This window comes from Cololabis saira, chromosome 15, assembly GCF_033807715.1.
Source record: "Cololabis saira isolate AMF1-May2022 chromosome 15, fColSai1.1, whole genome shotgun sequence".
In the NCBI taxonomy this organism is placed as follows: Eukaryota; Metazoa; Chordata; class Actinopteri; order Beloniformes; family Belonidae; genus Cololabis; species Cololabis saira.
In genome coordinates this window covers 31,936,629-31,949,973 of record NC_084601.1, presented here as the reverse complement: position 1 = coordinate 31,949,973, position 13,345 = coordinate 31,936,629, and the positions used below count along the sequence as shown (strand labels likewise).

The 13,345-nt window shown below is 38.6% G+C and overlaps 1 protein-coding gene across 3 annotated transcripts in view; it reads left to right on the top strand.

Moving 5' to 3' along the window:
• The window catches only part of pvrl2l (PVR cell adhesion molecule related 2 like), a 480,113-nt gene that overhangs the window by 200,051 nt on the left and 266,717 nt on the right, over positions 1-13,345 (top strand). For all 3 annotated transcript variants that reach the window (XM_061741374.1, XM_061741373.1, XM_061741372.1), the window contains exon 3: positions 1,288-1,531. In XM_061741374.1, the coding sequence (XP_061597358.1) occupies positions 1,288-1,531 (244 nt within the window). The remainder of the gene's footprint in view (positions 1-1,287; positions 1,532-13,345) is intronic.

The following is a 13,345-nucleotide window of genomic DNA, read 5'->3' as shown; positions in this document are numbered from 1 at the left end:
CTAACTGCTATCAAAACGTAATTCTGTTTTAAATGTTGCAGTGGTTGTTATATTGTTAAACCTCACATCAGCCCAAACATAAAACTACAAGTTGATATTCCAACCATTGATATACAGTAGTTCATATTTGGGGCTATATCAGGGTCATCTCAGCTCATCGTACAAGGGAATCTTTAGTAGAAATACAAGTTGTTGGTTTAAGGTTGAATTATATTTGAAATATGATTATGTTATTAATATGGAATGAAATGCAACGATTAATCAATGATAATTTACAATTGAATTAATCGCCAAATATTTCGATAATGGACTGATTGTTTGGAGCCTATTATTAGATAAATATTGACTGTTACAATCAATACTTTTAGATAACTCAGCCATACATTATTATTTAATCCTGCCAAAATTTGGTCCATATGTTTTGCAATCCAACTTTGAACACACCAGCAGTGTAATATCACGTTTGGCATTGTCATAGAGACTTTGGATTTTCAGTGTGTGATCAGAGTTGCTAATTACATCAGTTGATCTGTTTAAAGGAGCTTGAGGCTCCTTTTAAGAAATGAGACTCTCTAGCGCCACCCTTCACCACGACGGCCGTCGGGGGTACTGCAGCCAACAGCAAAGCCGGCACGGGAGAACGGGGAGAACGCGCATGCAGCGTCATGTGACGTCACATCCGCAGCCCAGCGCGGGAAATTCGGGACCGAATTGCAGCACATTTTGCAGCACACAGCCTGTTCAAGGCAAAGGAGAGATACACTAGAGGGCTCATTCTTTTGGGTTTGGAACGCTTCATCTGACATTATTACTAGAAAACTTAAAATGTATACAGATTTTTTTCATAAATCTTGCCACAATCCGGCCTCAAGCTCCTTTAATGGTCAATTAACCCATAACAACATGGTAGACAGCCGTTATAGGGATACTGAAAAAAGGTTTAAAATGATTACAAAAATGGAATATAGTTGGTCAAAGTTACTAGTTTATCGAGAACATGTGAAGAAAAATTAGGAAATATAAAAAGTATTTTAATGTTGTGTCGTTTAACCACTTTGTGCATTCACTGAAGTTATTCGAGCAGCATGAGAGACATGACAGAATTAAGTACAGCGAATGAAAGAAACTGGTGGAAATCCATGTCAAGAGACTTGTCATCGCACTCATGTGTGTTTAAATGTTCTGTCATTTGTACCAGAACCTCCGAATTTTGTTATTTTCTATGTCAATGATAGATGTGATTGGCCAACGCTGCTTGCAGCTTTAATTTATATTGATTCTCCCCAGGTATCTTGGATATGGGAGCCTCTGGATGGCGAAAGGGACAACATTGCTGTATTCCACCCAGTCTATGGACAAAGTTTCCCCAACGTGGCCTTTAAGGATCGAGTCGTCTTCCTCCAGAACCATTTGGAGACCCCCTCCATCAGGATTTCCAACCTGGAAATGTCTGATGCTGGCCGCTATACCTGCGAATATGCCACCTACCCCTCTGGAAATGAACAAGCGACGACCACCCTCATCATGCTCGGTGAGAAATCACAAAGATTTGTACCTTTTAAGATACTGCCAGATGCTTTTCAGCTCCAACCACAAACGGTTTTAGCACTAAATCTTAACTACATTTCTTTACAGATATCTCTTTAGAAATACATTTGTTAGACAGACGTTTCCGTCGGACCTAAAATCTAAAAAAAAAAAAAAATGACTTAAGGCAGCAGATTTTGTGCAATGCATTAGGCAATGTTGAATTTGTAATCAGTCTTATCACATAAAACAGGTTTGGTTACAATAACCAGGTCAAATCTCTGGACACCCTTCTATTTAAGCCTTTGAGCATTAGTGGTATAGTCACAAGTGCGAGGTAACCGTTATGTCATCAGAGACTACGTTTACATGCAGTCAAAATTCGGGTTATTGCTAATATTCCGGTTACTGAGACATTCGGAATATTCCGTTTATATGGTAATTAATCATTCGGGATATCTCGATCAAACCAGCGGCGCACAGAGAACATCATGACGCAATTCCCGTCATTTCCGCTTCTTCTTCCTGTATCCAAATTCAAAACAAATGCTGCTTCGCGCAACTTTTCGCTCACCTTCTTGTAAATCTCGCTATCCCGGTACTTTCTACCGTCTACAAATGCCAAAATGTTCATATCCTTCATTACATTTATGAAGTGATTAATCTCCTCCTCACTCCAAAAGTGTGGCGTGGTCTTGTGTTTCTCCGTGTTTATAAGAACTCCCTGGACTCAAAAGACCAGGATTCCTTGCGAACAGAGCATGCGCAGAAGTTCAACTTCAGTTTTATCGGGATATTTCGTTTGGCGTTTACATGACCGAATATTCGGGTTTTAAAAGGAGTAACCCAGGGGTCATATTCGGGTTTTTAATAACCTGAATATGAGCAAATTCGGGTTATTCAAAAGGGTTATTGGTGTTTACATGGTCGTGCAAATTCGGGTTATTGCCAATATTCGGGTTTTAAAAGGGTTATTGACTGCATGTAAACGCAGTCAGTGATGCTTTTAGCTCTCGGGGCTTGAGTAAAAGGTTGGTGACATTCATGAATTCCAAATTATTTTTTTCCTGCCTACTCTGGTCAACCTGCTAACTACACACTACTGTATTTTATTTTGCTAAACAAGTGATATTTGTGCACCTGAACACGTGATCAGGATCAATCTCTGCTCTGACCTAGTTGAAGTATTTAAATACTAAATGAATTCTGTTTGACTGGTGCAAGGTCCGTTTTGGCAACATTATAGGTTTCATTCACTCATTGAGGATTGCACGTTTGGAACTTTCAGTCAAATTGTGAAAAACAACTGAAATTAAACTCCTTTTTTTTATTCTCTACAACTCCTAACAAAGTGAAGCAGATTTGAGGACAGATGGAAGGATGATTACAACAAAGTCAGTGTTTTTAGATGATGGACTGTATGTCTGCTAGGATGGCAGGGGGTTGAAGTGGAAATCTTTGAAAGGACAAGAGTGTTGCAGTGTTTTGAGAAGAGCAAGTGGATTTAAAGGAGCTTGGCCTGCTGATTCAAAGAGCTCCTCGCACAATACTTTAAAAATAAAAGTGTATTAGCCTCTCAACATCATCACACATTTTTATAAAGCTTTTGACACTGTTGAACATTGTTTTCTATTAGAAGCGTTACACTTTGGTCAGAAATTATGTAATATTATTAAGATGTTTTATATTGACATCTATAGTTCTGTTTCCTTTAACCCTGAAATGACGCCGATGTTCAAATATTGCTCATTAAAAATAATCCGGAAATAGAAGGTATTGCAATCTTCGGTAAGGAATTTAAAACAAGTCAGTTTGCAGATGACACCGCCATCTTCTTGAAAAATAAATCTATGGTTGAAAAAGCTGTTAGTAATATTTCTATCTTTTCTAAACCCTCATGGCTATCCACAAATATAAAAAAAAAGAATTATTTACCATTCAGACGTGCACAAATCCCAGTGTTGCTTCAATTAAGATTTCATTTGAAGTAAAATACTTAGGAATATGGATTTTCTAAAAATATTATAATCAGAGAGGATGTTAACATACTGTAGCTAATCTTTTAACAAACACAAAAAGATCTCTAAGTCATTGGCTAACTAGAGATCTTACAATTTTTGGAAGAGTAATTTCATCAAAGGTAGAAGGCATCTCTAAATTAATTTATCCATGTCACTCATTGTATGTCTATTAAAATACTATGAAAAAGCCAATACTATTTTCTTTCAATTTTTATGAAAAAACCAAACCCATTATATTAAAAGATCACAATTAGTGAATGAATACAAGAACGGCAGCATTAAAGGGGACCTTTACCGTTTCTAACCTCATTCTCTATGAGGGATTCTGAGTGGGCGGGGAGGCTATGATAATGAGGCACTGTCCTGATTGGCTGCCTGAATGACGCGATACACCGCTATGAAAAAATGGCGGAAGCTCCGGCCGGCGGAGTTAAGCCTGAATTAGAGTTCTGCGTTAAATCTACGCAGACCCTACGCCGTAGGGTACGGCGTAGTCTACACCATAGGCTCTGCGTTGGTGTAATGCGGAACCATAAATCATCCTTTACACCATGTCATGCATGCGATGCGAGCAAGCGTCAGCGACAAAATCAATTCCATCGCTCTATTTTCTATTGGACTGTCCTAACTGGCTGGAGCGCTGCCCAGCGCGACGCGGCACGCCGTTTTGAGCTGAACATTTGTTGGACGCCCTGCTTCTATTTTTTTCCTGTCACTCGCGTTGAAAGCCGGTTGAAAGCGCTGTAGGAAACAGTCACGGATGGGGAACGGCTGATCCAGTTAGTTGAAATGAGAAGTTATCTCTATGATACGTCCTCATTTCACTACAAAAAGCTCAATAAAGTGGCAACTGGCTGGAGGGAGATGGATAAAGAACGTCCGATGTCACGCAGTGCGATGCGATAGTCGGACGCTCGCATGCAGTTACACGGTTTTATAGTTGTGGGCGTGGTTTCACGCATCGGAGGCCAACCTCTGCTTCTGTCGTGACGTCACGACGGGAGCAGAATCTGAACGGCTCGTAGAAGTCACATCACACTGGACGGCTCATCTGGGCGAGCTGTACAGACACTTCAGAATTTGGTTGCTGTCCTCCTTCTCTGAGTTGGCAGGCTGAGGGGAGACCACTTTATATATGTTAAAGCAAGAAAAAACCTGGTTTTCATAATAGGTCCCCTTTAAAGCTTTAGAATTTTATTAAATGGTTGGAACTTTTAAGATCAAATGGCTAAAAATGTATTTGTCACAGCCAGAATACATGTGGTTTCATATTTCAAGATCTTTGTTTTAAAAAAAGAGCGGGGCTCGAATTTCTTCTAAAATGTAATATTGAGGTACACAAGATTCCCATTAAGCATTTTAATTTCCACAAGCAATTTCTGTAATATTGGAAAATTATATTAACTCATAATTTCTCCCCGTATGGATCACTTATATGGAATAATAGAGCAATCATAGTAAATAGAAAATCAATATTGAAAATTGGTATGAGAAAGGCATTTTGTTTGTAAAGGATGTGTTGGATTCTGATGGAAGACTTATGGAATACAGGGCTTGACTGGGAAAATATATCATTTGTATTCAGAGGGAGTATCATAAGATTTGTAAAGCAGTACCTGTACCTCTTCTTAAATTAATCCAGAATACCTTGTTATATTCAAGTGTTAAACCGGTACTATCAAAATTGATGATTAATGACTAACTTAAATGATAACAAATGTAATAACAAAGTGGCTAATGCTGCGTTGAAATCGATAGTATTTGATGATTAAAACAGAATATTTAAATTACGAGGAATTGAGAAAGTAACAATGTCTATGCTGGAAAAATGTCACTCTAAATATATTAAATGGCCTATTTCACTAAAGATTAAAGAGACTGACTTTAAAATACTGTATAAACTCTACCCGGTTGCAGAATTCCTTAAAAAAACGATTTAAGTGAGAAGTTGATATGTGTACCTTCTGTAATGCAGCAGATGAAACATTACAACACATGTTTTTCTCATGCCCTGTGTCCAGAAACGTCTACTGTAGTTAGAATTTAGAAACTGGTTATTACTTAAAGTAGATTATATACCAGTCTTTGACATTTCTCATATTTTTTTATATAGATAATTTGAAGTCTAATATATCTGATTTGATAAATATAATTGTTCTCATGGGTAAATAGCATATCCATTGTAGTAAGTGGAGAAATAGTAAACCCTCTTTTGATTGGTTTTTAAAACATTTGAAATAGCTTTTTTGATTAACGCCTAAAGCCTAAGTTTTGGTTGCCTGATTTTGGAGACTTTGTGGTTTTGTTATATTTGCACCTTGTAAGGACCCCAGTTTCTTTTGTTTTTTATGTATACACTAAATGCGTTGCTGTAATTGATGAATATGATCCTCAAGGCATATATATATATATATATATATATATATATATATATATATATATATATATATATATATAATATGTATATATTCATATGTATGTATGAGATATCCTTTATGCCTTATTCTTTCCAAAGATTAGGTATAAATGAGGATTAAGTAATAATATTGCCCCAGATTTTAGAGGCTTTAACCTTTACGTGTAAAAATGTTCCACTCTGTAATTGACTCTCACGGAGAAAAGTGTGGGCTTTTATTGTGAAAAGTGGGCAGACACGACTGATCCAAAGTGGTTCAGAATGAACACATTAAATGACGCCATAGTAAGATAATAACATGTCACACTGACAAATGCGCAGTCCAGTCGAAAAAGGCACAATTATTTGTTTGAACTGATTAGATGACAGTGGTAAAAGTATAGAATTTCCATCTTTAGCAAGCTTATCATAATGACAGCCATGCAACCACCCCATCCCCCACCCCCACAATCACATTACACTTTATTGAAACCAAAAGTGCTGGCAGCCAATCATATTACATCTTATTTAATCTAGAGCCACCAGCACCCCAATCATATCACAACTTATGTAACATCTTATACATTATCCTGTCAGCCAGTCTTATTAAAACTTATTGGAGTGTGAATAAAGAATCGCTCACATGGCTGTGAAAGATAACATCCTCCTGGATGGCGACTATAAGAAATAAATGGTGAGCAATTATATTGAATCTTAATGGATTCAGTGAAGCCAGCAGGAAACAAATGCATTTGCAGGTGAGTGTTGGTTGAATGGAAAACAACTTGTCCTCACTATCGTAAATGTGACGAGAGTGATTATAAAAGAGGGGGTCAAAGAAAGGGAACTTGAGTGGACAATGGAGTGAGATTGGAGTGCAGCTTCTGAAAACATTTGCCTGAGCCATGAACGATAAGTGGAAGAGTCGACCCTAACAGGTGTAATTAGTCACTTGCTTTCTGCTTAAATACCAGTAAATCTTAATATTAAAGATGTAAAAAAAATAACAATAATTAGAGAAATATATTGTGATTAACACAGACCATCAAATCCCATTCTTCTGTCAAAGAAAAATGCTTTCACTCAAAAATAATACTGTTAAACTATAATAAAACAAACTTAGGTCTCTTTTTAGATGGTGAGGAATGTAAAGGAGTAAAACGTTTTTATTTGGGACGTGAATTGAAGCAGACTTTAGGGAGAACAGAATATTTGTTTGCACTAAAGTGTCAATAGTATTAACATAGAAGCAATGGAGATACATCCACATAAATTGTTTTTAGCTACTGACGAGACAGTAGCTAAGTACTAGAACGGTACTTATATATTTATGGTAATATAGACACTACTAGGTCAGAAGAAGAGGCTATGAATTCTCCTCCTTTTGAATCTATTTACTGTACATTTACTGTACAAATGACATTGTTAATCAACTTGTACAGACTTATAACATGAAGGAAGCAATCGTTCGGGAGTCCGAGATGACAGGAAGTAGAGACCAACCAAGACAGAGGGATTAGTCCAGGGATAACAATGCTTCTTGCAATAATAAAGACATGAACACAAAAAACTAAAGAGAAAAGTGTGAATATGAAGGTTCTGCCTCCCATTCTCCATCCATCCATTATATATATAATCACTTGTTCTATACTCAGGGTCACAGGGATCTGCTGGAGCCCATTCCAGCTATCTTTGTATTTGTTTTTATTTATTTATTTGACAGGAACAATGCAGTCAAACATAGATACAAGCTTGCAACTGATGTGATGCATGTAGAGTTTATAGCTAGTGCTAATTCTCAACTCCAGTCTCCAGTTGGGCTCTTCCACACCATTGCAGTACAATATAAAATCCATACTGTATATATCAATTAAAAAGACCATACAATTCAATAATGCAATATTGCATTTACATGATCTAAAAACCTTCCCTCACCCACTCTCCCACACAAATATACACACTATTTACGGATGAGTACAGTTTAGATTTTGTTTTTAACCAGGTTTTAGTTTTGGTGATGAACATGTTAAAGTCTGAGATGGATTTAATTTCTGATGGCAGTGAGTTCCAGAGTTTACAGCTCTTATAGGAGAAGGCTGATTGTCCAAAAGTTGTCCTGCAGAATGGGATTTTGCAATTGTGGTTTGAGAAAGTTCTGGTTACTCTGTGGGTAAAAAGGGCAAAGGGCAGAGCCCTCAGCAAGTGGCCAGTCCATCACAACCACACACACGCTCACTAATATGTACAATAAGTGCTATGAGGTGACTGTGCTGACCTCTCAGCCATGGTGCTGCCCTCGTTTTTGGAGTTTTGAAGAGCCAGGGCCTAAACCTGCAGTCTGGGAATTAACTCCTCCTCTAAAACTGGGGAAATATGAGTTCCTGTGAAAATCCTAATCAGAAACCTCAGCCTCAGCGTTTTGGATCAGCTGGAGGCTGTTGAGAGTAATTTTAGGACATCCTGTTAACATGGAATTACAATGGTCCAATGTTGAAAAACCAATTGCACGACTACTATTTCTGCAAGACCCTGAAATATGATTTTCTCTCATTTTTACAATGTTGCAAAGTCTTTGATTCTTCGTGAAGAAACCACTTTTTTGGTTTCCTGTGGTGTCATGAACTTAATAAATGTGAATAACTAATGTTACTTCAAGCCTTGATGCATTTTGCTCCAGTTTTATGTTTTTAAATCACACATTTTCCAACTGTGAAAAGGTGATTTTGTGGAAGGGAAATGACTGATTGTAACCTGTTAGTCATCTGTCTATTAGTGACTCCAGGCAGGCTAAACTGCTCTTTTACCTCAGCATCGTCTGCTTAGACATGCTCTTGTTAAGTATCTTCATCCCAGAAGACCCAGGTCAGGCTCTATGTGGCCAACAGGAGTATGAATATGACTCTGCCGGAAAGCCCCCAGGTAGAGAAATGTATTACAGTGAGAAACTGAGTCTTGTGCTAAAGGAAAAAAAAAAAAAGTTATATGGGAAAAAAAAAAAACCTCTTCAGTAATGTGGAATTAAAGAATCCATCCCCTTGGCCAATCACAACACACCTCTGTCTATCTTTCGGTGCTTTTTATTTTCTTTTGTTTTTTTTAATCTAAGAACACGATGACCCAGAGCCAGTCACCACACACTGAAATTGTGTTCGCCAGCAGACGAAGCAAAACCGCCACAGCAATATTGCTGGGTACCAACAACCTGAGAGTCAAAACAATCACATCCAGCCTTTTTTCTCTAAGTTGGTAGCTGACATTGAATGTTATGAAATTCAAAAATCCAGTTGAGGGTTCATTTGCCCTCCTGTTGAGGCAGTGAATCAGCCGAAAAGTTGTTAAATGTAGCAGCTCAAAACACCTTCAACTGTGATTCCTTTAAGGCAGCCTTAGTGCATGTGTGAGCAGAGTTAATACATTTGATGGTAATGTTATTTTTCTTTTTTAACTTTTAGTTTTTGCATTACAGTAATAACTATGAAAAGTGTTTGTTCTAATGAGTCATTGCCTCTCTTGGCTGCTGCCCTGAGGTTACTTGAATTAAAGCATGAATAAGCTTGAATTTATGCCCGGCCATCAGTGGCCAGTAATAAGACGTCAAAGCATCGCAGAAGGACCAAGTGCTGCAGAAAAGACTTCTGAGCTGAATATTCATAATCTCATGCTGTAGGCCAAAAAAGACCCAGTAAACCAAAGGCAATAAGACTGTAAAAGTTGTTCGCTTTTTATCCTCTTACTTATGGGAGTGTTTTTATCAATCTAGCCAGGTCCACATGTTGTCAGCACGTACACTGGTATTTACTCTTTTTTTTCTTCTCTTTTGGTTACATGGTCAGTTTAAACAAAACCTTGTCAGTGTAGCAAATGTCAGCTGCCTTATGTGGTTAGGGCCTGAGATTTGAAACAGCCATTTTTTTTACTCCTGCGAAAGGCTAAAGGAAAGAGCCCCTTCAGTCAGTTTTCCTTTTCGATTAACCAGCAGGCAAGCAAACCTGTTGCCGTCATGTGTCAGTGAGCAGCCTTTTTCCCACATGAATCTGACCAGGTTGGCCCTAAATTTGCTCCCACCACTTTCAACAAGTCTGAACTGCATGCACAAGCAAGTGTGTGTTAATCTTGCACTTTATCTTCTTCCCAGAACATCCTCACAAGCTATATTGTTAAGTTCTGGTATGTAGTAGTTAGGAGGAACTAAGTTTAAGTTTTTATGGTTCTTGTGCAACTAACTAGTGCAAGTAAGAGCCATTGTCTGCTGTGTTATTTTAGTGGGAACCATTTAAATCTTCAAGGATGGGAAGGATGGACAGCAAGTTTATTTATTTATTTATTTATTTATTTATTACGGATCCCCATTAGTCCTCAGTCACTGCAGTGAAGACTATTCTTCCTGGGGTCCAACATTGCACACTTAAAACAAAAAAAATACAATCCTTACAATTAAAACATAACTAAATCTAAACAAAAATGATCTGAGATGTGATGGAACTCAACCCTTAAATTGTTGAAACCAGCCAGAACCAAACAACAAAAAATATTCCATTTTACACTCTGAATTTCAGAATAAACCAAGAATTTCAGAATGAACCAACTAACTAAAACGTACTTCCTTGCTAAGTACTGCTTTTCTTAATTTATTTTTGAATCTAGCTTTATTTTTTATCATGGTTAAATGTGGTGGAAACTTATTCCAATATGTTACTGCTCTATACATTGTAGCCCTCTTTAGTGCATTGGTTCTTGGTAGAGGAAGAGGAAAGTGAACACCAGAAGCAGATCTGGTTGCATAGCCATGTTGAATATTGCTGGGTTTTAGATGTGATGACAAATTGATAGGTTTACCAATATTCCAGATGTTGAAACAAAATGTTACCAGGCTACACGCCAGCCTTTGGTTAACTTTTATCCAGGACAATGCGGCATGCATCCACTCAACACTACTCCTAGCAGAGCAGCGGAGAGCGAGGCGTGCCGCCCTGTTCTGTGTGAGCTGTAGTTTGTCTAAATCTTGCCTTGTGGCACTGGACCATTTTGTTGGGCAGTAATCAAGACTGGACAGAAAGTTAGAGTGGTGAAGGATGAATATGGAAATGTGTTGAAAGGAGCCAGAAGATGGAAGAGTAATTTGAAGAGTGAGAAGTGGCACTAGAGTTTTTGACTCTGTTGTTCAACACAATCTTAGAGAGTGAGAGGATGCCAAAGGAATGGAGGAAAAGACTGATGTTGCTGATATTTCATAACAAAGGAAATGTGCAGAGTTGTGGCAACTACAGGGGAATGAAGTTGAAGAGCCATACAGTGAAACTGTGGGGAAAAAGTCATAGAAATCAAACTAAGGACACAGCTGAGCATTTGTGAGCAGCAGTATGGCTTCATGCCCAGAAAGAACTATAGATGCAGTATTTGCTTTGATAATGTTGATGGAGAAGCACAGAGAAAGGCACAGGGAGCTTCATTGTGTCTTTGTAGATCTAGGAAATGATGATAGGGTACCAAGAAAGGAACTATGGTACTGTATGAGGACTTCTTAAGTGTTAGAGACAAATGTTAGAGTGGGGCAGAACATGTATGGGAGTTAGGTGTGACAGAGTAGTTCAACGTGGAGGTGGGACGGCATCAGGGATCTTTGTTTGCTATGGTGATGGACAGACTGACGGATAAATTCAGACAGGAGTCTCCATGGACCGTAATGTTTGCAGATGACATTGTGATCTGTAGTGAGACCAGGTAGCAGATGGAAGAAAATGTGGAAAGGTTGAGGTATGCACTGGAAAGAAAAGGGATGAAGGTTAGTCGCAGCAAGACAGAGTACATGTGTATGAGAATAATCCAAGTGGAACAATGAGGTTACAGGGAGAATAGATAACGAAGGTGGGGGATTTAAAGTACCTATGGTCAACAGTCCAGAGCAACGGAGTGTGGAAGAGAGGTCAAGAACAATTTGCAAGCAGGTTGGAACGAGTGGAGAAAAGTGTCAGGAGTGATGTGTGACAAGAGTATCAGAAAGGTGTACATGACGATGGTGAGAACAGCGATGTTGTATGGTTTGAAGACAGTGGCACTGAGGAAGGGATGGGAGGCAGAGCTAAACGTAACAGAAATGAAAATGTTGAGGCTCACTTCGGGAGTGACGAGGATGGATAGGATCAAGAATGAGTACATGAGAGGGATGGCACATATTAGATGTTTTGGACGATGAGATGGTTTGGACATGTCATGTACAGAGGAGGGATAGTGAGTTCATTGGAAAAAAGATGCTAAGAGGAAGAGCAAATAGCAGATTTATGGATGGAGTGAAGGAGGACATGAGTTCTGTTGAAGTGAAAGAAGAAGACGCAGATGATGAGGGTAGATGGAGATGGATGACGGGCTGTGGCGACCCCTGAAGAGCACAGCGGAAAGGAAAAAGAAAACAAATTTACGCATTACAATTCTGTTTTTTAGTATCAGTATTGTTTATTTTCATGACATGATGTGCTGCTGTTATAAAATGCTGATCTCATAATGGCTCCAATGAAGAGTCTATCATAGTCCGTATGTGGGTTCAAGGACTGTTACCAGATTTAGGCCTCTTTATAACGTGTACGTGAAGGCATCATGGAAATATGACAAAAGATGGGACACATTTGTGAGGTGCAATATTCACTCAAATGTTAGAGGTGCACGTTTAATCCGGTGCAATAGTTACTGCGGTCAGCAAACTCTGCTGCAGTTATAAGCTTGCTGCGTGTGGTGTTGTGTAAGGATGGCAATCCAACGTAACAGCTCATCAAACCTCACAGAGGACAAAAGAACACAGTAGGTGGTTGTGAACATAATTGGGTGTGTACGCTTGGTCAACGTTTGGTCACACCCTCCTACTTTGCTCAGACAATGCTACAGGCCAGTGTAATCAGCTACTGTACAGTGGCCTCATTTGGATGTAGTATCAACAAAACACACCAGGAATGGCTACACTGACTTATTAAAGCTCCAAGATCAGCACAAGCGCATTCTGCCACTCTGCTTTACTTGCCCGGAAGATCTTTCTCTCACTCTCTCTTTTTCTCTCTGTGTGGTTGCATCAGCTTTCTCCGTTCTGTTTTCCCTCTTGTTGGTTTAATTTCTTCTTTTACTCATCACTCATCCTAGTTTATCTACAGATTTCAAAGGGAAAACATCTTAAAATGGTAATACCTTTTTAATTCTAATTAAGCTTTGATTTTTAGAACAGCTTTGGGTGAAACATGAACATTACATAATGCATATAAATTAAAGATGTAACTGTTGATCAAAAACCTGGATTGAGGCCCTCTATCCTCTTTCATATTTTGCCCAGAATATCAAGCAGAAAAGTTCCCCCACTACCATTTTCACCTTCTGACACCTCTCGAACAGATTACAGGGGAGGAGGAAATTTGATTATCTC